General features: G+C 59.3%; 1 protein-coding gene across 1 annotated transcript in view; it reads left to right on the plus strand.

The window, feature by feature from the left end:
• Window positions 1-8886, plus strand: part of ING5 (inhibitor of growth family member 5) — a 16512-nt gene extending 7626 nt beyond the window's left edge. Inside the window, exons 2-8 of the mRNA XM_004701893.2 lie at window positions 1377-1448; window positions 4951-5117; window positions 5718-5829; window positions 5971-6064; window positions 6631-6766; window positions 6848-6909; window positions 7067-8886. Coding sequence (XP_004701950.1) covers window positions 1377-1448; window positions 4951-5117; window positions 5718-5829; window positions 5971-6064; window positions 6631-6766; window positions 6848-6909; window positions 7067-7109 — 686 coding nt within the window. The 3' untranslated portion in view covers window positions 7110-8886. The remainder of the gene's footprint in view (window positions 1-1376; window positions 1449-4950; window positions 5118-5717; window positions 5830-5970; window positions 6065-6630; window positions 6767-6847; window positions 6910-7066) is intronic.
• Window positions 8887-24266: the final 15380 nt, after the last annotated feature.

The following is a 24266-nucleotide window of genomic DNA, read 5'->3' on the forward strand; positions in this document are numbered from 1 at the left end:
GCAGCGGGGCGGGCGGGGCCTGAGTCCTGCGGCCAGGTGGGCCGGACTGGATGAGCTCTGGCCTGATGAGCTGGGCCGTGCCTGCAGGGTGCGGTGGGGCGGGGTGGAGGGGTGGGGCCAAGACCAGCTAGGCTCGAACCGTCGGAGGACCAGGTGGGCGGGGACTGCGTGGTGGGTGGGGCCAGAAGGGCCCCACCTGATCCGTGGCAGTCCCTGCAGTTGAGGTGATGGTGGGTGGCACCCCGGGAGCCTCCGGAGCTGTACCCCCATGCACTCTTACCGGGAACTCTTCTCAGCACCTGCTCACACACCACCCTCTGCCCCCCCCCCAGTTTGATGTGCCCAGTGGGGCCGGGACCACCAGGCTTCCGCGTTGCAAGACTTCCCGCCGCGCGGTGATTAGGGTCCTCTGCTGCCCCCTCACGTGAAGTGACAGGTGCTTCCGGGCACCTTCCTGGGAGATCACCTCCGCATTTAACAGAGGGGGGAATTGAGGCTCAGCGAGGCTGGAGACTCTACAGTTAGCTGAGCCTGTGTGTGAACCCAGTGGCTGTGGGGTTGAGGGCACTTGAAGCTGGTGGCCCTCCAGGTGGGCTGGCCAGACCACATTGTGATGGGACTCCAGCAAGCCCCAGGCCAGACCTACCCCAGAGCACTGGGTTGGCTCCCTGAGAGAGTGTGCCCAGATCACACCACTCTGTTGCCTGGCCCAGCCATAACAGTGGATGCTTGGATATAAAGCCTGGTGAGGGGAGGCGGTGGCCCCCATCATTGCCAAAGACAGTTATGGAGTTGACTGTGACCCAGGATCACCCTGACATCTGCTGAGAATACAACGGCCACTCTGGAAGCAGGGCGGGGGCACGAGGGAAGCCAGCATGGCCCCAAAGCTCGATGCCACAGGCAGGGAGGGGGCTAGGGAGTCACAGCAGGTGGAGAGAGCCTGACCTGCAGCAGGGCAGTCAGGTGCCCTACAGCGGAGAGGAGGGGCCTAGGGGCATGGAGGGTGGAAGAGAGGGATGTGCATGGGGCCATGGGATTGTCCAGGGCAGTGGGGCATAGAAGGAGCAGAGACACTAGGGTGGAGAGGGTGTGCAGGCCTGCAGGCGCATTGGCCCCGAGCAGAGAAGCCCGCTTGCCATACTGGGCAGCTACTGGTGTTAGGTTTCTTTGCAGCTGGGCAGGGGTGGGCGGGGTGGGGGTCAGGCTGGCCCCAGGGAGAGCTGTTGGGGGCTGCGTCTCTGCTGATCTGACCCTGTCCTGTGTGCCCGTTCCTCTGCAAACCACAACAGCAGGTAGAGGCAGGTGTCGCCATCCGTGTGGGCTTCTGCTGGATCTGCTGCTGAGCTGACACGGAGCCTGGTTTTCTGTTCCAGGTATCGAAAGCCTGCCCTGTGAGCTTCAGAGGAACTTTCAGCTGATGCGGGAGCTGGACCAGAGGACCGAAGGTGGGGCTGGCAGCCACATGTCCAGAGTTTGGGGTTGGTGGTGAGGTGGTGAGAGGAACTTCCGACTGACGAGGATGTCAGAGGGCCTGGGGGGTGGGGTGGGGGTGGGGGGCGCTCGGATTGCAGGCACTGAGCGGGCAGTGACTCGGGAGGGTGCTGATAGGCTCACAATCGGATTCTGTTTCTGAATTCTTACCACAAACCTTTGCTGTCCCCACACTGGCATTTCTTATCAAAATATGTTTACTATTTCTCTCTTTCCTTTAAGGAACATTTCCAGCTTTAAACCGTAAGCATAGCTTAAAATCCAGAGTGGTCCCTCCTGCCTCTTGGTGTTTTACTGCCTGTTTCAAACCCAGAGAACAGCCTCTTGCTATTGAGTCTAGGAGAGACCAGACCTGCCCTGCGAATTTCCAAGGCTTTGAGGCCTTACAGGAGCAGACTGCCTCGGCGTTCCCTCCCCTGCGGGGCGGCTGGCGGGCTTGAACCACCAGCCTTTTGGTTGGCAGCCCAGCGTTGATCCGCTGCCCTGTGGCTCCTCTCCTGTTGCAAGAGGACAGCTTTCCGCTGCGGCTTCACCCTTGGTTTCCCCTCGGCTTGAGATTTTCCCTGCCTTGAGTGCTAGGCTGCACCAGCTGAGGGCATAGTTCTCGTGAGCTGGCCCCTCCTCTGACACCGGCCTCCATCTGGGGGTCCACGTCTGAACCACTGGCTACAGGTGGGATGGTCTTCACGGATTCCTTCCAGTGGAGTCAGAAAGCCAATAGGGAAATAAAGAAAAACTCAAGACTTGTGTTTGAAGATGGAAGGATTTGGTGGTCCGAACCCTGAAGGATGCAGGAAGCATCCCAAGAAGATGGGAGAATGCAGTCTCTGGTGGCCAGCCAATTCAAGATTTGGCAGAGGGTCAAGAACCAGTGGTGCTGAAGGGAGAAGGCTAGGCTGCGCTGAAAGCGCATGGGAGAGGCGCCAGTAGTTGATGGCATCCCAACAGAGATGTCTCTGCAGCTGGAGCTTGGGGGGTGCTCCCTCAGCTACACTGAGGAAATGGGAGGACCGCCCAGCTGGCCAGCTGATTGGAAAAGATACAGGTTTGTGCTCAAATGAATGTGGGGCCCACTGGCCAGAGATGTCCTTCATATCACATGCAAGTGAGGTTTCCTGAAAGTAATTTGAAAACGGTTGCTGGAGTCCGTTGATGGGAAGCTGCCCGCAGTCAAGCGGATTCAGAAGAGGACATGGCGCGAGGGCTGCCGTGGCTGACCGTGATGGATCTTGGTGAACAGCAGAGTACTGACCACTGACTGCCCTCAGGCATGCCACTGAGTCACAGCCAGGCTGCCCCTGGGGAGAACAAGGACCTCAGAACTCTTCCTTTTGCTCGTGTGGAGCCTGTATGTGGACAGGAGAACAAGGGTCACTGTGGGTTAAAAGCGGGAACGGAGAGTCGGTTGTATCCTCTCACCACGGAGCTTTGGTGTGTCCGCTGAGCAAATCTCCCGCGAAGCTGGAATGTCCGGGAAGACTGCGGTGTCAGCAGTGGAGGAAGGCTCCTTAGCAACCGGGAAGTGCAGGCGATGACCCAGCTGCTCAAAGCGAGGACTGGAAGCACTGGCCGATGCCAAGCGGAGGCCGCTGCTGCCGCCACTGCCAACATTACAATTCAGGAAGCCCGAGTCCTCGCCACACACCCAGCACCTGGCACAGCATGCCAAGTGGAGACAGATCCAAGTTGCCTGGGATTTCATTTTACCTGGGTCCACTGGCGCTCAGGAAAGCAGCAGTGCAGAGAGCCAAGGACTTGGTGCACCGGGAAGCCGCCCACAAAGACCGTGTTCAATGCTCCCAAGTGAGGATGGTATTACAGCACACCAACCTGAGCCGGCGGGGTTCCCGTCCCTCTGTGTGCACAGTGAACATGAAGGACAGCAGACTGGCCAGTACATTTGAATGACGGTGCTGGTGACCCCCAGAGGGATAGGCAAAGCTGACCTGGAAGACGTACCTCCTGAATGCTCCTTTGAAGCGCGGACTTTGGACCTGCTGGCAGGAGAGAGGGTCAGCGACAGGAAGCCCCTCGAGGAGATGCTCGACAGGCTGCAGCAGCGGGCTCATGTAGCCGTGACTGTGAGGTTGGCGGTGTTTCCCTCTGTTGTAAGTGGGGTCATGAGACGGAGACGACTCGGCAGCCCCTAACAATGGCGATGGTGACCGCACCCCCTGCCCCCTTCCCTTTCAGGTTTGATTGTTCAGTAGAAGGAACACAGAACTCAGGAAAAGCCGTTCTTGGGGCGACATGGGAGGGCTGGAGCCCCCACCTGGTGCTCCCAGGTGTGTTTTCTCAGGGCGCTGGAGGAGCGGCCCCCTCTTGGCTGTGGTGCACTTCGAACTCCGTGGCGTGACTTGGTCCAGACCCCTCATTGCTCTTTCAGACAGACAGGCCTGACTCCCAGAGTGTGAGAGCTAGTTAGAACAAAGACATGGCAGGAGGTGGCTCAGTGGGCTTCCCAGCCCTCTGAGAGAGTCAGCTGAGGCCCCTGGGCCCTTCCTTACTGGTGGAGCTGTAAGAGTGCTATAGCAGCCGCCCAAGAGGTCTGAGGGACTGAGTGAGGGCCCGAGAGACCCACCTGCAGGCATGGCCAAGAGGAGGCTGTCCTGGGGGAACCGGTATTTCATGGTGACCCTCTGTTCCCCAGGGTTCTAAGGCTGTGTGTCTGTCCAGGAGCAGACGACCGCATCTGCTGGCGCAGGGGCTGCTGGGTGGTTATTCGGCCTCCTGGTAGGTCAGCCCTTTGGAGATTCCAGATGGCACGTTTCCTGGCACGTGCCTTCTAGGGACGGTGTGTGCAAGGGAGCCGCTCTGGCTCTCCACCTGCCTGCGCTTGAGGCTTTCTGGTGTGGGTGCTGGGGGCTGTGGCATGTGGGCACGGGCTCTGTGAGGGCAGACACCTGGGCCCTGTGCATTGGGCGCGGCATCTTGACTGAGACCAGGTGAGCATCGGTGCGGCTCAAGGCTTTTCTAGAGGACGGGCAGTGCCCGCACTGCTCTCGCTCTGCGGGGGTAGGGGTGGCGATAGGGGCCTGTCTTCAGCGTGTCCACCCTCCACGGTCCCAGGCCCGGGTCCAGTGCTGCTGCCCCCTCTCATGGGCCCTTGTTGCTGTCATTCTTGCTGGAAGAAGGTGCCAGGCAGCTTCCTGGGCGGGGCTTGTTTGCATCTCCAGTCTTGACTACTCACCTGTGGGTGGGGCCGCCTTATGGGGGGAGAGCATACAGCTGGTCATTCAAAGGGCAGGCCCGGTGGCCCACCGGTCGTGGTGTCCGGGCCTGGTGGTGGACAGTGGGCAGGCTGGTCTGTCTGTCTTTGAAGTCGGGTCCTGGTGGGGTGGGGGACAGGCTGGTTTGTCCTTGGAGCCAGAAGTGCTGGGGGTGGGAGCAGGCTGATCTGTCTAGAGGTAGGGTCTGGGGTGGCTTCATGGGGGCTGGTGTCCGTGGCTCCTGCAGATAAGAAGGCAGAGATCGACCTGCTGGCAGCCGAGTACCTTTCCCGGGTGAAGGCCCTCTCCCCCGACCAGCGCGTGGAGCACCTGCACAGGATCCAGAGTGCCTACAGCAAGTGCCGCGAGTACAGTGACGACAAGGTGCAGCTGGCTATGCAGACCTACGAGATGGTGAGGGGCAGGGGGGCGGGGGCAGACCTAAGAGATGGCGAGGGGGACGACCTCTGAGGTGGTCAGGGGGCACCACGGGGGAGGGTTGCAGTGATGACAAGGTGCCATGCAGACCTCGGAGATGGTGAGGGGCTCCACGGTGGGGGCAGGTGGGGTGGGATAGGCAAAGCATGGGGTTGTAGATCGGGGGGGGGGGAGGGGGCCGGATGCCGGGCCCGATGAGCTTCCTGAAGTTAAATCCCACCCAGAGGACCCTTCCTGCATGACACTTTGCTGTATGTGAGTCTTGGGTGCCTCGCTGGCTGCAGCGGTACCCGGTCCTTCATGTGGACAGCGTACAGCAGGCTCGACGGTGGTGGAATCTGCAGTTTCCCACCCTCCTGAGTAGAAACTGGGTGTTGCAGCCGTGGGTGTGGGTCTGGCGGTCTGTCTGTCTCTCACTCAGTTGGGTGCACATGACCATTCACAAGACCTGGCCTCTGCGATTGCTTGTCCTGTGCGTGTCCCCATGTGACCAGCTGGTGCTCAGTGCAGCGTCGTCATGCTGGCCTGAGGCTTTGTCCCTGTGCCGGGTACTCTGGTGCCCTCTGCCCCGTGCAGGTGGACAAGCATATCCGCAGGCTGGATGCGGACCTGGCGCGCTTTGAGGCCGACCTCAAGGACAAGCTGGGGGGCAGCGACTTGGAGGGTTCTGCAGGCCGAGCCTTAAAAAGCAAGTTGGTGCCTCCTCTGGGTCGCGGCTGTGGGCGGTGGGCTTGCGCAGAGGTTTGCCTGGGACACTTAGGGCGTGACAGCAAACACCATCGCCGCACCAGCCAGCTGGTGACACATGTTGATCTTCACTGATTCTCAGAGGGGCGCAGCCAGAAGGAGAAGCGGGGTTCCCGTGGGCGGGGCAGGAGGACGTCCGAAGAGGACACGCCGAAGAAGAAGAAACATAAAGGCGGGTAGGTGGTCCCACAGGGACAACCAGGGACCCTGGACGGCTCGCCGATGGGCACGGCCGGTCTGCTGCAGCCCAAGGTTGGCCTGCTGCCCCTGCTGGGCGCCTGGCTCGTAGTGCAGCTCCCACCAGGGGCCGGCTCTGGGGCCTGCTGGAGAAGGTGGCGAGCACCAGGGCGTTCATGCGGACAAGATACGTTTCCCCATGTGCTTGCTGCAGCACAGATGCTGCAGCCCATCTCCTCCCAATATCCCCGAGGTGGGGTGATGGGGTAGCCTTGCTTCTCTGGGCTCCGGGCAAGGGTGCGGCGGGGAGAAGGTGGAGAGTGGGCAAGAGGAGGGCCGGCTGTCCTGCTGTGCTGAGCTCTCCGGGCCTGGCATTCTGAGCTCCATGGGACGTCGGGGGTCACTGCTGTGGTCATTGTATGGTGAGAGTGCCCAGCATCAATCTGCCTGAGATTCCCGAGTCTGTCTGTCGGACACGTGATCTCCCCCTGGGCCGTCTTGGAAGGGGCTTGTGGTTTGGGCCAGGCCCCTTGAGAGCGCCTGCGATGGCCGATCTGCCCCGCAGGTCTGAGTTTGCTGACACCGTTCTATCTGTGCACCCCTCGGACGTGCTGGACATGCCCGTGGACCCCAATGAGCCCACCTACTGCCTGTGCCACCAGGTGTCCTATGGAGAGATGATCGGCTGTGACAACCCCGACGTGAGTGCCCCTGAGGGGGCGGGGGGAGGCCCAGGAAGAGGGCCTCTGTCCACTAACTGCCCTATGTCCTGCCCTCTGCAGTGCCCTATTGAGTGGTTCCACTTTGCCTGCGTGGATCTGACCACCAAGCCCAAAGGAAAATGGTCAGTCTGGGGCCTGGCAGCTGCCTGTCCATCTTCCCTCGAAGCCTCTGTACCGCTCTCCCCCAGGGTCTCGGAGCTGGGCTTGGGGGCTGGGTGTGGATGGCACAGGAGGTGGCATGGGGGGGCTTCTCGGGTCTGAGTGCTGTGCTCCTCACAGGTTCTGCCCGCGGTGTGTGCAGGAGAAGCGGAAGAAGAAGTGAGGTCGGGGCAGGTCCTGGTCGGTGGAGAGCAGCTGCTCTTCCCTCCTCTCCTGTGACAACATTTCCCCTCATCTGGAAGCCACCTTGTTCCCACTGGTCCCTAAGAATTCAGTGGCCTGGAGGACACGCAGGGAGCCAGCGGAGACCTGTTTGTATGTAGCTGCACTGTGGCCCATGTGCTGCTGAGGGCCTCTGGACCTTCCAGAACTGCCAGGACTCCCCTCCCTCTCTGACATGCATGCAGTGGGCGTGCCTGCCTCCTGGCTTTGCAACACAGACTGCAGACCCCTGTCTCTGGGGCCCAGTCCCACTTTGTCCCTGGGCTGTCCCTGGGGCTGTGCCTGGGATCCGGGACACTTCTGCTGTGGAGAGAAATGACTGTGTGAGGAGGCTGCCCCAGTGGCCGGGACCTGCAGCATTCGGCCTGGGATCAGTTGGCTGTGTGTTCATGGTGAAGCAGCGGCTTCCACCCGGGGGCCTCTCTTGACAGGCCCTAGGGGCTCGGCCGGACCTCGCGGCCTGCAGCTTCTCTCTGAGGAACCCAGAGATGCCACACGGAGATGCATACCAGGAGAGGCTGCGTCCTCCCAAAGAGTGCTGTGCCCTGGCCACAGGGAGGCCATGTCCCAGGAGGGGACAGTGGGCCATTGGCTCCCAGAACCTGGAGACAGCCCTGATCTCTGCCGATGTAGAAGCAGGGGTGGAGTTGAGGGCAGACAGGTGGGCACCTCCCCAGCTGAGCGGCTGTGGTTGAGGGAGTGGGTCCCCAGGAGCCCTCTGCCTCGGGAGAACAGGGTTATGCTGGCCGGTTCCAGGCCGATGGAGCCAGCACCCTGTGGATTGATGGCCTGCTGGCGGGAGTTGCCAGCATCCTGACCTAGGCTGTGTCCACAGGTGTGGCCTCCCCTTTGCCCCTGTGTGTGGAGGGCAGGTGAGCACAGTAGGTTTTCGTAGGACGATGCCTGGTGCTCTCTTAGAAGCTAAGTGCTGTTTGTGCTTCCTCTGAGCTGATGGACAGCTCGCCCACCCACTGGAGACCCTCGGTTGTGGACTCTGCCTAGTGGTCCTGCACACCCTGTGTGGACAACCCCACCCCCCCCCCACCCACCCCCGTGGCTCGTGTACTGACGTTTTGTGGTTCTGTTTCTGTAATGTTGACTTTGCCAGTTAGAATAATATCACTGAACAATACACATCTCACTTTGGAGAAGCATAGAGAAGCGGAAGGGAGGTGCAACTCCCTAGAACATTCTACTGCCCGAGTGCATGCCTTTCCGGGTGTTCAACTGTTGCAGAGTGAGTGACGGAGCGTGTTCTGTGAGGCCACTGCCCAGGGGTCGCCTGGCCTGGGACTCTGCAGAGGCTGAGGGGCAGATGCGCTGGTCCCACAGAGGCTCTGGTGCTGCCTCAGCCAAAGGTTCCTGTGAGCAAGGAATGGGTGCTGAGACAGAACTTCCTGGCGTCGGCACTGCGAGGCCCTGGGACCCAAGGGTCTGCCAGCAGGAGGAAGTGCACAGCCCAGAGCTATGGCTGACTGTCCCCAGCAGGCCCTGGGCCAGGTCACAGGAGGCTTCTGGGTAGACAGAGAGGAAAGCAGCCTAGCACTGCCCCTGGAGGCCCAGCCCCCACTCCCCTCTTCAGCAGTAAGGTGTCTGCACAGCAGCCTCTGTGGGCAAAGAGGTGGGGGTGCTGGGGGTCAGGCCATGCTCAGTCCTGGGCACTGGAGAGGGCCTTCCTGGATGTCCGTGCACAGTGCTGGTCTCTGGCTGGTGCTGAGAGGAGGGCAGTGGGGGTGGGGGGTGGGGGGGACAAGAGGAGCATTCTCACTAAGTGAGTTCTTTGTGTTGTGGTGTCAGCTTTACATCTCCAAGTGACAGCTTTCACGGGAATGCCCTGTTTATTTGCAAGGAATGATGATCTATGTTCCCTTTGTAAATGAGAGAGAATATTGTAAGTCTTTTTATGAAATCATGTAAAGATGTATATTGTATTTTTGGAACATGTTATAGATCATGGATATATTGTTTAATAAATAAAGTATTTTTTTGAACAATGTTTGGACATGTGTCGTTTGGGAAGCTGTTGGGAATGGCCATGTTGCAGCAGAGAAGAGGGTGGCATCCCCTGTTGAGATTTTGGGGAAGAGTAGTGTCCTGGGGTGCTGTTGGGGGTGTCAGGGCCCCACTAGAGGTGATGACAGGTGGGAGGGTGTGTGTGTAGGGGAGGAGGTTCCAGAAACATCCTGAGTTGCCAGGTGGAGAGACTGCGGGCCATGTTTATAACCCGCGGTGCATGTGGCCCCTGGTCTGCCAGGGCAGGGCCTATGGGGACCAGATGATGTAGTATTAAATTAAAAGTGACGCGGAGGTGGGGGGAGTATCAGCCCCACCCGCTACTAGAACTCACTGGTTCAGTAATACTACTTCTGGGTTCAGTAATGCACAATTGTGCGGTTGAGATATATAAGCATTATATCAAAGTCATCGAGAGCATGAGAGATAATACAATAATACAGTCAGACATATTACATGGTAGCATTGCTCATCTTAGCCCAGCTTGGTGGTCCACGTGGAGAGAGGGGGAAGGGAAGGAGGGCAAGGGAACAAGGGAGAGGGGGAAGAGAGGGGAGTGACCAGGGAGTGAGCAGCAAGGAGGTCAGAGAGCTCTATATTGCTGACTCACACCTATATACCTTCTGGGGGCAAGCCAGCCCACTAATTACAGGTAGAGACATACATCACAGGGAGGAGCTTCACTATAGGTTACACAGCAATGAGTGGGTGGTCTAGGGGTTGGTCTCTGGGTCTCCATAGGAACCATTATCCGTAGGGTGAAAACTCCTCCTACAGGAGCCTGTCCATTGTCCCCAGAGGCAGGGAGCAGGCCCATCCCTGTGGTGGGATGAGACAGCAGTCTGGCAACTGCCTTCAGGGGAGGGAATGCCTGCTCAGCTGACCTCCCCCCACAAGAAGAGAAGTGGTGTGGGTCTCGGTGGGTTCACCCATTCACATGGAACTAAAATGGGCATACAAGACAACAGGTAGGATTCCTGCAGGACTGGCCTGTGGGGGAAGGGTCATATGGAAGTCTCTGGAACCTCCCTCTCTACCAAGAAGTTGACCCAGAGGCAGGGTGCCCTGGACCTGGAAGGAGTTGGGGTGGAGTGCTTTCCCCCCAGTGAAGAGTTGGGTAGATCTCAGACTGGTTTATGACAGTAACCAGCTGGTGGCTCCAGTGGTATCCTTACGAGAGCAGGTGGGCACCCTCCTGGCACTTGGTGTGCAGCCAGCTTTCTGGCCAGGGCTTTGCCCTATTGTGGGATCCAGCCTCACATCCAGATGGGTCCTAGGGTATGGTTGTGTGATTGAGGGGTACATTAGAGGGCTCCCCTCTTCCGATCGAGACGAACCAGAATGAGTCTGTCATGTATTCTCTGGCAAGCTTATATAATCTCACACATGCAAGCCCGGTGAACACAGGAAGGGGCTGTACAATAGGCACACCCGTAACAGGAGGGGAACGAGCTAGGGTGTGTGCACGCGTAGGAAGGGGAGGCACTAGGGGCACACACGTGACAGGAAGGCACATACTGGCAGCCTCACCTCGGTCTGCCCTCCATGGCAGACAACCTTCAGGCAAGTAGACTTCATGCAGTTGACCTTCAAGCATGTATAGTAGCGCCCATGTGCTTGCAAGTAGCACCTTCAAATTGGCATTATTATGGGGGGGCATCATGGGAAATAACTTTGATTTAGGAGAATGGGAATGGAACGCATCTCCAACCCACGGATGAAGGTGTAAGTTCTCCCTCCACAGGAGCCCTGGCCTCCCAGACGCTGACTATGAACGCAGAGAATCCGTCCGTGGAGACTCTCTCTCCTGGTTCTGTTTCCCACAGCCCTGTCTCTATACCCATTTCAGTGGCCAGTCGACTCTGCTGGACTTGGCAAAGCCAACACTACATCCTCACAGCCTTGCCTGAGAGTTGATGCCAACACTCTGCTTGTGATCATTTAGCCTGGAGATACGTATAGTAATAGCTCTGTGAGTTTGCTAAGCTGCTGGAACAAATAGCCGGAGGGAGTGGCTTCACGGGACCGTTCTAGGTGAGTCCTGGTGAGTGGGAGCGCTAACGGTGTCTGTGGGCACTGTAATTTCCTTCGGAGGGGAGGGGATTCTGCTGCGTGGCTCTTGCCCAGCATCTGGCAGCTGCCAGGTGCTCCTTGGTTTGCAGCTGCAGTGCCACGTGGTGTCCCTCCTCTGCCTCAGGCCACATGTGTGCCAGACATGGTGAGCTTTGAAAGCATTCTGAGTAAAGTCAGTCAGTCACAAAAGGTCCACTGCTGTTTGACCTCACAGGGAGTTTGCAGAGAAAACCAAGGATGGTTCGTGTCTACTAGGGTGAGAGGGAGTGGGGAAGGTGCCTTATGCAGGAGTCATTGAGTTTATGGATGGAACAGGAAGGGGAGGGCAAGGATGGTTTCATATGTAAAGAATCTAATCAGTAGGGCCTATGGCACAGGGCAATTGTTGAGTTGGCATATGTGTTGTGTATATTTTTGTAGTATTAAATTAAATGTGTTGGAAGTGGGGGCCAGCTCCACCCGCTGCTACGAATACTACCCACGGGTTCAATAAGCAGAATACGGTTGAGATATGTACGTATTATATTAAAGTCATTGAGAGCATGAGAGATATTACAATAATACAGTCAGATATATTACATGGTAGCATTGCTCACCTCTGCCCTGCTTCATGGTCCTCATGAGGGGAATCCGGCCGCCAGACATCACAGCATCATGCGTCACAGAGAGGGGTAGTACAATTCATCTTTGGGCGGGTTTGATCATTCTGGTGTCTCATACAATAAAACAGACAATTACTATCCTGGGAGGCATGCAAGCCCCCTGATAGCAGATAACAACCTACGACATAGGGAGGGGTTGTAACATAGGCAATACAAGCAATAGGAGGGGGATGACCTAGGGGTGAACGCACAATAGTAAGAGGGAATTGGGGAGCATGTGTGGCAAGATGGGTGGACCCTGGACTCGATGAGCTTAGTCATCATAGAGTGGTCCTGGGCTTGCCTTTGGGCACTACTTCAAGGGGACAATAGCAGAAGGGACTGGGCCCTACTTAGGGTGAATCAGACTATACAGTCTGGTTGCTCTAGATGGCTGGTGTTAAGGAGAATAACCTCTGACCTACTTTCGCTGACCGCCCAGTGTACAGTCATTCTCAAGCGGCTAGGTCTGGTACATAATTTGGGGGGAGACAGCTTGAGAGAAATTCTTCTGTTCCCCACATATTTTTACTACAAAAAAAAGAAAAAGACTCCACTCATGAGATAGGCCCACTTTCCTTCAGCATACCCTCATGCTAGCTGTTAACATCTTCAAATGCCCTATTTCCAAACATGGTCATAAGGACCCAGGGTTAGGACTTCAGCATATCTTTTTGGGAGCACAATCCCACCCTAGACAGCCAGAACTAGCACTCCCGATGCCACAGGGCAAGCTGGGTGGGAGGCAGACGCCCAGCTCAGCGAAGCGAGAGGAGCCAGGCCAGTCCGCCCTTTCACCAGTTTTACTTGGAGTACCCAAGTACCCCCTGCAGAAAGTGCAGACCACAGGGAGGGCGGGGTCAGAGAGATAGATGCTGGAGGATGAGGCCCTGAGGAGCGAGAGGTCAGTTTCTGAGGAAGGGGTGTGCCTGGGATGTCCATGCCTCATGGGCTGGAGAGAGTTGGGGCTCCCCTTCTGAGCAGGGGACAACAGCTGGACCATCCCAGCGGCCTCCCTAGATCCCGGGTAGGGTTTTGTGTAGCGGTGGCTCAGCTGGAATCCAGGGTGCCGTAGGGTCCACACTCAGGAGGAACAGGAAAACCGGGCCTGAGGCGGTCAGTGGACAGTGGCCGCCTCGCACTGCAGGGCCGGCGCAGCTCCCTCCGGGAGGGCTGTCCGAGGCGACCCTGGGGCAGAGGCGAATCGCTCCACTGTGAGCCGGGTTCCTGATCGGAGCACGCACCCTGTGGGGGCCGTTGCGGCTTCTCCACCAGTCCGCAGCCTATCCCCAGCCCCGGGGTCTGGAGGTCGTGGGACCGGGCTGCAGCACTGGGGCAGGGTGGCAGCTCCGAAGCCTGTCCGGTGCACAGGGGTAGACGCGAAGAAAGGGGTGCGAGTCAAGGTCATGCTCTGCGGCTGCAAAGACTCCAGAGCCAGTCAGAAACGAACCTGGGCGGGGTCGGACCGAGGGCGGGGCCTGGGGCTGGGGTCAGGAGCTGGAGGTGGGCCGGGGCGGTGCCTAGAGGGCAGGAGGCGGGCCGAGGCGGGACCTAGAGGGCAGGAGGCGGGCCGAGGAGCTGGAGGTGGGCTGGGGCGGGGCCTGAGCCTGGAGGTGTGGCTTAGGTGCTGGAGGGGCGGGGCTAAGACTGGACCACGGGCCTAGAGGGCAGGAGGCGGGGCTTAGCAGGAGGCAGGCCGAGGCGGGGCCTGAACCTGGAGGCGGGGCTTAGGGACTGGCGGCAGGTCGGGGCGTGGCTATGGCTAGGCTGTGGGCGGGGCCTAGAGGGCGGGAGGCAAGGCCTAGGGGTTGGAGGGATTTAAGTGATTGTATCCAGGCTATGGGGCGGGGCCAACAGGGGACAGGGGGCGGTGCGCGCATGCTCAGTCTGATCTCCCCGCCCACTCTGGCCCTGGCGCGCGGGGCCTGCAGGGCCGCTAGAGACAGGGACGCGGACGTGAGTACGTGCGCGCGGCCGCCGGGGCGCGGGCTGGGGGCAGCGGTTGGCGGGGGTCAGTGCCGCTCCCACCAGGAAGGCCGCGCCGTGGAGCTGTCAGTGCGTCGTCACGTGACTGCGCCGGTCGCGCACGCGCACGCTCTGCGGCCTGGCGGGCACGAGCCTGCGGTCCGCGGGTCCTGGCCGGGGGCGACGCCCCATGGGGTACAGAGAGCGAGTCGTCGCAGCTCGCGCCGTTCCTCGCCCATCTTTTCATACTCGGATTAACTCTGCGGCCACGCAGTCTGGAGGCCAGGTCCTCTGGTGGGCGCCCTGCGGCCTCCCCTTTCCTGCGGTCGGTGGGACCCACCATCCCGACCCCGTGCATGGCAAAGCCAGCACCCCCAAACACCACTGGTTAAATCTAGGAGACAGCAGAGCAGCCCCTAGTTCTGCTCGAGAATGGAATAGTCCGTCCGTTTCCCAGCTTGGACTCTCGAGCTAAAGCTAAGCCAGTGACACGTACAGATCCAGCTAGCCAAACCCCAAACTCACCACCTCGGGATCTTATCACAGCCCCGCGCTACAGTTTCTGAGGCGGGGGTCTTTATGGGAGTAGAGAGCCCCTCCGTTCTCCAAGGGAGTGTCGTGGCTAGGGGCCAGTGGGTCAGCCAGGACTCAGCCTGGAAGCGCTGCCCGTCCTGAGCCACCGTTGCCGCCAACATGTCAGTCCACTTCCTAGAGTGTTTTCCCTTTTCGACTTTTCACTTTACCCAGTCTGATGCCCTCTGACAGCACACCCAAGGTAGTGAAATGAAGTCCCCTCATCCCTGTTTCTAAGGAGCATTCAGGCTGTACTTCTTCCAAGACAGATTCTTGTTTGTCAGCCCATGAGACATACTGTCTATAATCTTTGCTAGCACCATAATTCAAACGCATCAATTCTTCCGGAATTTTCCGTATTCGCTGTCCTACTTTCACATGCATGTAAGTTGACTGGAGTACCGAGTTGAGGCAGGAGCACCTTGGTCCTCAAAGTCACATCCTTGCTTTCCAACACTTTAAAGAGGTCTTGTGCAGCAGACTGACCCAATGCAGCACGCTTCTGATTTCTCAACTGCTGCTTCCACGAGGGTTAACTGTGGATCCAAGTGAAAGGAGGTCCTTGGGTACGCCCATCACTTCTCCGCATAGCATGCGAGGGTTTGATTTTCTTCGCATAGGGCTGCAGTCCATACTGAGACGAGCCCGTGGTTTCACCAGTCAGTGCTTCCAGGCCACCGCGCCTTCAATCTACGAACCACAGGTTGTTAATCAGCTTTCCTCCGATCCGTGGGCCGAGTTCTTCTTGGAGCTCGGCTTCTTGCATTACACGGCCCGACAGCAACGATTTGTTCTCGGTGTTTTGGTTTTTAGGCCTGTCCCTGGGGTCTTTTGGGGTGCTGATTCAGAGAATTGCATCGAGTAGGCTGAATCAGCACGAGTGTCTTAGGTACAGTGTTCTTCTATATTTTCGGCTCTTCTCAAAACTCAAAAAACCCCTGCCATTGAGTGGATGCCAACTCATAGCGACCCTGTAGGACAGCACAGAACTGCCCCTGTGAGTTCCCAAACCTGTAATCTCTTCACGGGAGTAGAAAGCCTGTTTTTCTTTTGTGGGGCAGCTGATGTTTTTTAACTGCAGCCCAACTTGTAACCACTGCCCCACCAGGGCTCTTAAGTTATGCAACTATTAACTGATCATCCTAGTTTTAAATATGAGAAGAATTCAGACCCATAACCTGCAGGATAAGATTTTTTAAAAAGGTAAGAAGTATTTGCATAAGCAATTGAATCCCAGGATCAGCAGGCAATATGGCCGGCAGCTGAGTCGGGTCCAAAGAATTGGAGGTCTGTAAGCCTGATGCAGGAGGTAGACCCAGCAGGAGGCAAGCAAGCTTTCCCACAGCGCCCACTTATATTGGAAGCAGGCCACACCCCTCGGACTTCTCATCAATGGCGCTTACTAGTCTTAACTCCCACACCATTGAGAACCTTGGCCCAGTCAAGCCGAGAGAAATGAAGCCTTAGCTACCAGACAAGGGTGAGGAAAGCGGGAGGAGGGGAAACAGGACGGACGGGCAGCAAGTGGGAGAGGTGATGTCACCTCGAGGGGTTTGCAGCCAATGAGATGAGGCAACACGTGGATGCATTGACTTGCTCTGTAAGCCCACGAGTCCAAACCTACGCCATCGAGTAAACCTTCACTCAGTTCCTAATGAAAAAGAAAATAAACCTTTAAAAGTCTCGTCATCCCCACGTCTAAGGAGCAGTCTTTCTCCCCAAACCGCGCGCTCCTCAGGTGTGCTTTCAGTAGTCTCCCCAACCCCATCTCGAAGGAAGGAGCCCCTTCCCTGCTGTCCCTTAAAGCCTGGTCAGTTTTGCCCTGAAGAGAGGAGACATTTGTAAATGTTGCAATGAGTCCCAGGGAGAACGCAGGGGCCACAGGTGCACCACGGGCTCTACAACCAGGGAGGCCCCTCCAGGAACCCCAGTCCTGCAGTCGCCCCTTTCTGAGCTCCAGAAGGGGGATGGGCCGGGACTCATGGCTCTCAGGGTGGCTCTGATCGCATTTCTGAGCCGGTGCGCCTGGTGGCTTATTTTTCAGGACAGAGCCATGGGGCCCCAGCTTTTGCCCAGGTGGCCGGCCTGGTTCTTCAGGGCCGCTAGAGGCTGGTGGCCGAAAGGTCTTCCCTGGGCCCTGCTGAGGACTGCGTGCATGCCGGGGCCCACGGTGGAGCCAAGGCTGCGGCTGGGGGTCAGCCTCATCACCCGCAGGGGCTGCTCATCCACGTCTCCTGGCCCGGCCGGGGTGAGGCTGACCCAGGAGCGCTACCCTGTGCAGCGGCTGCCCTTCTCCGTGGTATCAGAGCAGGACCTGGCCGCCTTTGAGCGCATCCTCCCTGGCAGGGTGGTCACCAGCCCTGAGGAGCTGGCGGTAGCGAATGTGGACTGGCTGAGGACCGTGCGAGGTAGGTGTGCTGCTGGAGGGGCAGCAGGAGAGAGAGGGCTGGGGAGGGAAGCCCTGTCCTGGTCATTCGCTGTCCAGGACACTGGAAAGGCTGCCCTGGTGTTGGTGTGCCGCTGGACACCTGCAAAGTGAGCAGGTAAGGGTCGTTCTAGCACAGTGACCACTGGCGGGGCGGTTTAAAACCAAGCACAGGTCCCCACGGAGGTGTGGAGGCTGTGGTGGTTTGAGCCACCAGTCTGCCCCGGCCAGCCTACCCTGGCGCATGTCACTGTCTTTGAGCCTGTTGTGGCTGCCCCTGCATCAGCCCCCACGTCGAGGCCCTTCCACTCTGTCACCTATCTTTGCCAACCGGGGTGCCCTTCTCCAGGGCTGATCTCTTATGCCGAGTATGTGAGGCCCCGCCCTCTCCTCACTTCTGAGGGGCATCCTGGCTACACTTTTTCTTTGGGAACCCGATTTTAAGTGTTCCTGCCTTGCACGGGAAATATTCTTCGATTTTCCTCGGCTGCGCTTCTTTGCCATAGTCCTTAATGGCCCCATAACCCGTCGGGGTTTCCCCCGCACACTTGTCCACCTTTTGGTTTCTTGTTGCCGCTGCCCTTAACCAGGCTGATTTGGAGCTGAGCACACAGGGCCTCTGCTAGCTCAACACACACTGGCCCGACACACGTTGGCTTGACACACACTGGCCTAGCACACACTAGTCGACACACACAGCAGCAAGGCCTTCCCCGACATGGAGGTGTGTCGTGAGTGGAGCCGAATGGTGAACGTGCCGGGGACTCCACCACCATGCAGCTCGGTGGGCACGGGGAAAGAGCCCGCTGTCCTCTGGCCGTCCCTGGCTCTCAGTATACCCTCCGTCAGCTCCATTACCCAGATGCTGAGCCTTCCCCATCCAGGCCCCGCTCCCCAGACCATGTGAGCAGATTGAAAATGCCCAAACCTCATCATCCCAGGGGCATCTATGCTTTCCTGCACTAGTGCAGAGACGCCAACTCGGAGCTGAAGCCAAGAGGTGAGCCAGTCACCTGGAGGGCCCAGCGCCGTGCTCTAAGCAGGGATAGCTGGACAGCCGGAGCGCAGAACGAAAATGTGCAGATCCTACTCATTCCTTCTTCCCGCCCTGGCCGAGGTTGCACCCAGGGTGCAGGCAGGCCTGTGTCTGCCTTGTTCCGGAGGGGATGGGAGAGCCCGTCTACAAAGCCTTCCTAGAGCAGCCCCCACTCCGGTGGCCAGCGGGAGGGCCAGACCAGCGTTGGGTCCTGGATCTGACAGGGCAGCCAGGTTTATTGGTGCTGGGCGGCCCCAGTTGGTGTGGCAGGTTCAGGGCTGGCATAGGCACAATGTTGACAGCTCGATCACCGATCACCGCCTGGGCCAGGAACCCATCTCTCCAGCAGAAACTCTTCTCTGGTACCATCCTGGGCATGGCCCTGCCGGGACGGTGGGGCCCTTCTGCTTGGCGGTCGCCTTCCTGGTCCTCTTGCCATGTGAGACTGTGGGCTTCACCTACCCATCTTCCCTGCTGCCTCAACTCCAGGCCAGGCTCCATGCTGGCCTGTGCTAAGCTTGACCGATGAACCCAAGGTTTCTCTAAAAAAAAAAAAGAAGCCTTTTGTAGTGGATCTTCCATGGGCAGCACGTCCCCGGTCACTTGACTGCTTGACAGTGGCTTCCATGAGGAGTGTCAATTGTGAGTCCCAGTGGAATGAAATTCTCAACAGACTTTGGTCCACTTTTGAGGATTTTCGTTCTCCTTATTTTGAAGTGCAATCCATACTGAAAGGTGTGCTCTTTGATCTGCATCAGCAGGGGCTTCAAGTCCTCCTCACTTTCAGCGAGCAAGGTGGTGCCGTTTGCATAAGGCAGGATGTTCCTAAGCCTCCCTCCGATCCTGATGCCACACTGTGTGCACAGAACCCAGTTCTCTGAGAGTCTGCTCGACATGCAAGTTGAACAAGTGTGGGCAGAGGGGACAGTGCTGACGCACACCTGTCCGTCCCGATCTTAAACCAGGCAGGATGCCCTTGTCGTGGTCACAACGGCTTCTTGGTCTCTGTGTTCAGCTGCCACCGAGTGAAATGAGTGCTCTGGCATTCCCATTCTTCCACTGTCCTCCAGCGTCTGCGGTGACCCACACAGCGGAATGTCTTGGCCGAGCAATCCAGCTGACCGTGGCAGGGATATCCCTTCTTCCACGCCCTCTCCTGAGTCCGGCCCGAGCCTCTGGCAGCTCTCCGTTGATGGACTGCTGTGATGGCGTTGAATTCTTGTGAGCACAGTTCTCCTCGATGACCCTCTCCTGCCCGGTCGGCCTTTGTGTGGCGAGCACCTCCAGGGCTCCTTCAGTTGGCGGAAACGTTCCATTGGTATTCTGTCACTTCCTGGAGCCCAGGTTTTGGCTCATGCGCTCAGTGCAGCTTGGACTTCGTCCTTCAGCACCGTTGGTTCTTGCTCACAGGCTCCTTCCTGGCACCGTGGGGCGTCTCGCCTGGTTCTTTTTGGTGCAGGGACTCTGGTGTGTTCTCTCCATGTCTTTTTGAGGCTTCCCGCATCCCGCAAGATTTGCCTGGGGAATTGTCCCCCCGTTGCGGGGACTCCAGGTTTGACTTTCTTCAGCTCATTCAGCTTGAGCGGCACCGGTTGCCCTGGGGCTCTCTAAGTCCAGGGCTTTGCACCCTGGATGCAAACTCCTCCTTGGAATCTGCCCTCAGCTCCTCTGCCTCCCTGTTCCTCCTAAGAGTGGGTTACAGGCTCTCTGGCGTCCATCTTGGGGACCTCCTTCCCTTTGTCCTTGAGTGACCTTGTCCTTCTGGCGTGGTTTCCTTGGTAGGAGGCCAGCAGCCTCCCTCAGACAAAATGGCCCATCTCAGCCGGGTGGCTGGGCCTGGCCGTATCCCAGGTCCCTGGAGCAGGTGTGGGGTCTTCACAGACAGTCTGCTCCAGGCCCCAAGCAGTGCTTACACCACAGGGCTGGCTGCCGCCGCCGTGACAAGACCCTCTGAGATGGTGGGGCACGGTCCCGAACGCCCAGGCCAGGCGAAGGCCAGGCTGGGCAGCAAGTGTGAGCTCAGAGCGAGCTGGGGGCTGGGGCGGTTCCCACAGCCGGAGTCAGAGGTGCGGGGTCAGATTCCTAGGCCAGGGGTCAGAGCTGGGGCATGGGCAGGCCCCTCCGGGCAGGAAGGAGAGAGCCTGGCACCCCGTGACCCGGTTGCACACACAGGCAGGAGGTGAGAGAGAGTAGGGACATGGTTGGCCTCACTAGGCCCATCCTGGCCACTGCCACCGCTGCCGCCTGGGGACGCAGCAGAGCATCCGCCCCCTCCCGCTGCCACCAACCGAACTGCCACCACGCCACCGAGGGCGGCTGTGAGCCCTGGGGTGTCCAGCGGTCAGGGTTTAGATTCCATCCTCATGCTGGTCCACCAGGAGGCTGACACCAGGGCCAGTCAGATGCTGCCTCAAGGCAGGGCCTTCTGGGGCAGGGGGAGGGTACTGTCATTGGGTGGGACTAGGCTCTGGGGACGGGCAGCTCCCCACAGTGGGACCTGTGGGAGGCCCTCCCACCCTGCTTGGCACAGAAGCCCGAGTACAAGCCCAGAGGCCCAGACCCGTCCCCTTGGGGCAGCAGTGCCCGCCTTGTAATCTGCCCAGCATGTGGGGGCCGCCTGGGAGGAAGGCTTTCTTAAAAAGTAGCACCCCACAGGCTGGCCCCGGCCTTCCTCATCCTACTGTGTCACTTGGTTGGGCATGTGCCCTCTGTGGGTCACTGAGTCTGACTGCCCTGCCTGTTACAGGCTGCAGCCAGGTGCTGCTGAAGCCCCGGACCACCGAGGAGGTGTCGCAGATACTCAGGTACTGGGGCAGGGGGCAGGGGCCCACGGCACACATGCCCCCAAGTCCGGTCCGTGGCCTTGGTTTTGAGCCTCCCTGGGTCACTGCCACGTGGGAGGGGCAGGGCACAGAGAGTGGGGTGGTGGTGACAGGCCCTCCTGGATAGCCCCTGTCTTCTGCACCCCACCCCCCCCCATCAGCCCCCGGCCTGAGCGCACCCGAGCAGTGTCTTGGGAAGTAAGGAGCTTTGCTGTGAGACCGTTCCCTTCCCCTCCCTGGGAAGGAGGCGTTGTGGTGACATGGGGGCTGGTTCTTAACAGCCAAGTTCAGCAGTTGGCAACCACCAGCCGCTCAGAGAAAGACAGGGTTTTCTACTCCCATAGAGAGTGACAGTCTGGGACACCACAGGCAGGCCCCCTGCCTGCAGGGTTGCTGTGAGTCGGTTCACCAGGTGGCAGGGAGTGTGGTTGGCGTGGGGGCTGCCCATGGTCGGGAAACTGCAGGTGCGTGCATTGTCGTGGGCCCTGGAGGAGTTTGGACTCAGCACCCGTGGGACTGAGCTGCCTCTGCAGTGGCCGTGGCCCCTTGATGGTTCCCCTGGGCACATGTTGGGCACATGCAGGGCCCCCGCCCTCCGTCCCCGGGACACGCTGGCACCCCAGGCATGGCCTGCTTTCTGACCGTGTGGAGGGGGCCTGGAATGCAGCCTGCCAGGGCCTCTCCGCCAACAGCCCGCAGGACGATGCCCATCGCGGGCTCTGTGAGGCTGTGGACAGAGGCACCAGGATTGAGATGACACTGTCTGAGGGGTGGGGGACCAAGGGGTGAGTGACGGGCAGGGTTGTGGGGAGCAGGCAGCCCCCTGAGAATCTCCTCACAGAAGTGGGATCAGGGGGCACTCGGGATGGGCAGAGGGAGCAGCTCTGGGTGGTCCCTCAGCCCAGACCCCTCCCATGGACCCCTCCTATAACCCCCCATTCTGTATGACCCCTTCCTTTGTGGGCCCCTCCTAGAAGCTCCACCCCAGGAGCCCCTCCCTGAGCCCCTCTCCTGTGTGGACCCCCCTAACACCCTGTGCTCCCCAGGCACTGCTACAAGCAGAAGCTGGCGGTGACCCCGCAGGGGGGGAACACGGGCATGGTGGGCGGCAGCGTCCCTGTGTTTGATGAGGTCGTGCTGTCCACTTCTCTCATGGACCAGGTGACCAGCTTCCACACCGTGTCCGGTAAGCCCGTGCTACCTGCTCCTGCCCGGCTCTGGACATGTGTGTTAGTGTGTGTGGCTATCTATGTGTGAGTGCATGTGTGTGTGCATGCATGTGACTGAATGTGTGCACCTGCAAGTGTGTTGTGACTGCATACATGTGCACAGTGCATGTCCCATGTCACTGGGCAGCTGGGTGGCTTGCACTATGGGCCTGCAGCTTGGGCCAAGCCAGCTGGTGGCCAGGCTACTCCCCAATTGGGCAGGTCTGCCCATCACCGACCCTGGCGGGTGCAAGTGGCAGATGTAGCCACTGGCCGAGTGGCAATGCATACCCAGTCGCCCTTCCCTACAGCTGGCTTCTTAGCTGGGCACTGGTGACAGGTGCCTGATATTCTCTATCATGGGCTACCCTGCATGGTGGGATGCAGGCTGTAGCCCTGGCTGCCCCCCACTAGACACCAGCAGCACCCCACTGTGAGGCCAGAAGTCTCCACGGACATTGCCTGTTGTCCCTGGGGCAGGATCCCCGGGGATAAGAACCACTACTCTGAGTCAATGTGTGTGTGTGTGCATGTGTGAGTGTATGTGTGCATGCACACGTGTACCCGTGTGAGTACTAGTGTGTGCATGTGTGTGTACATGTGTGTGCATGGGTGAATGTATGTATGCGCGCGTGTGTAGGTATGTGAGTACCTGTATGTGCATGTATGAGTGTGCATGCGTGTGCATGTATGTGCCTGTGTGTATGCATGCACAAGAACCTGTGAGTGTATGTGTGTGCATGTGTGTGTGTGTGTGTGTCTGCATGTGCACACGTGCATAAGTGCGCACGGGTCCCTTCTCTGCTGTTGCCTGACTCACTGCCTCTCTGTCCCTGCCGCTGTTCGAGTTGTTCACATGCCTCTGTTCTTGGGGCGGGTGGGGCATAACCCCTGCTCCCCTGCCTGCTTTCCTGATTGGCCATGCCCCTTGGGTCTGTGCAGCAGGGCCCAGGGTGGGCTCGTCCTGTGCTGGTGCCATTGAGGGGCCTGGGCCACCTCTGAGGGTCTGCTCCTGCTGGGCCCCAGGCTCTGGGTGGGCTTGCCTGGCAGGGTCCCCTTGCCCTGGGAGGCACCCAAAGTGGCTCTGTGCTGTTGCAGGTGTCCTGGTGTGCCAGGCAGGGTGCATCCTGGAGAACCTTAGTCAGTACGTGGAGGACCGTGACTTCATCATGCCCCTGGACCTGGGCGCCAAGGGCAGCTGCCACATTGGGGGGAACGTGGCCACCAATGCAGGTGGCCTGCGGGTGCTGCGCTATGGCTCGCTGCACGGGACGGTCCTGGGCCTGGAAGTGGTGAGTGCCTCTAACCCTTGCCTTCCCTGAGGCCACTCTAGGCCGTGCATGGGACCCAGGGAGGGCCTGGGCTGGGGTCTCAGGGCACCCTGGGGCTGGGCTGGGGAGCAGGCGGGTCTGGTTTGGGGATCTCAGGGCACCCTGGGGCAGGGTAGGGGACTGAGGAGAAAGATGGACTTAGGCTGGGGTCTCAGGGCTCCCTGGGCCTGGGCTAGGGTCTTGGGGTACCCTGGGGCTGGGCTAGGGTCTTGGGGTACCCTGGGGCTGGGCTGGGCTGAGGGCCCAGGGCACTCTAGGGCTGACTAGGGGAGCAGGTGGGCCTGGACTGAAGCATTAGCCTTGAGCCCCCCACCCCCCAGGTGCTGGCAGATGGCACTGTCCTGAACTGCCTGAGCTCTCTGCGTAAGGACAACACGGGCTACGACCTGAAGCAGCTCTTCATCGGGTCGGAGGGCACACTGGGGGTCATCACCGCCGTGTCCATCCTGTGTCCGCCGAAGCCCAAGGCCGTGAACGTGGCGTTCCTCGGTGCGCTTGACCTTTTGGCGGCCAGCCCTGCCAGGGACGCATGGGATGGCGCTCCTGGGCGGGGCTGCGCAGTGTCTGCTGCACACTCCCCTGGTCACCCTCCCCGGGGGCCTCCTCTCCCCTTGCAAGCTCAGTGACCTGCACTGAGGCAAACTGCTGCCCTGTGGAGCCGATCCGACCCCAGAGGGCTGCCCACGGTCAGTGCTGCCTGCTCAGAGGGCACCCCCTGTTGATGCTCCAGGCGACGGCCAGGCCAGGCCCTTAGGCTAGCAGGGCAGTGTCAGCCTTGGGCAGCACCCGGAGTCTGGTGGGCACTGAGGGCCAAGCAAGAGTCCTACTGACCCCCAGGAGGGCGCTGTGGCTTCCCACAGGACTGCAGTCCGCCTCCGCCCCGCCCCCCTCCTCAGGGCCCGAGTGCTATGACACCTGGGGCTGCAGCTCTGGCCTGGCTCCCCGTGGTGCCTCAGGCCCTCCCATCCCTCTTATGCGGACGCTTGTTGTCTGACCTGCGGCAGGCTGTCC

Source organism: Echinops telfairi, unplaced genomic scaffold (genome assembly GCF_000313985.2).
Source record: "Echinops telfairi isolate 266 unplaced genomic scaffold, ASM31398v2 ScPeMD7_3;HRSCAF=10, whole genome shotgun sequence".
NCBI lineage: Eukaryota > Metazoa > Chordata > Mammalia > Afrosoricida > Tenrecidae > Echinops > Echinops telfairi.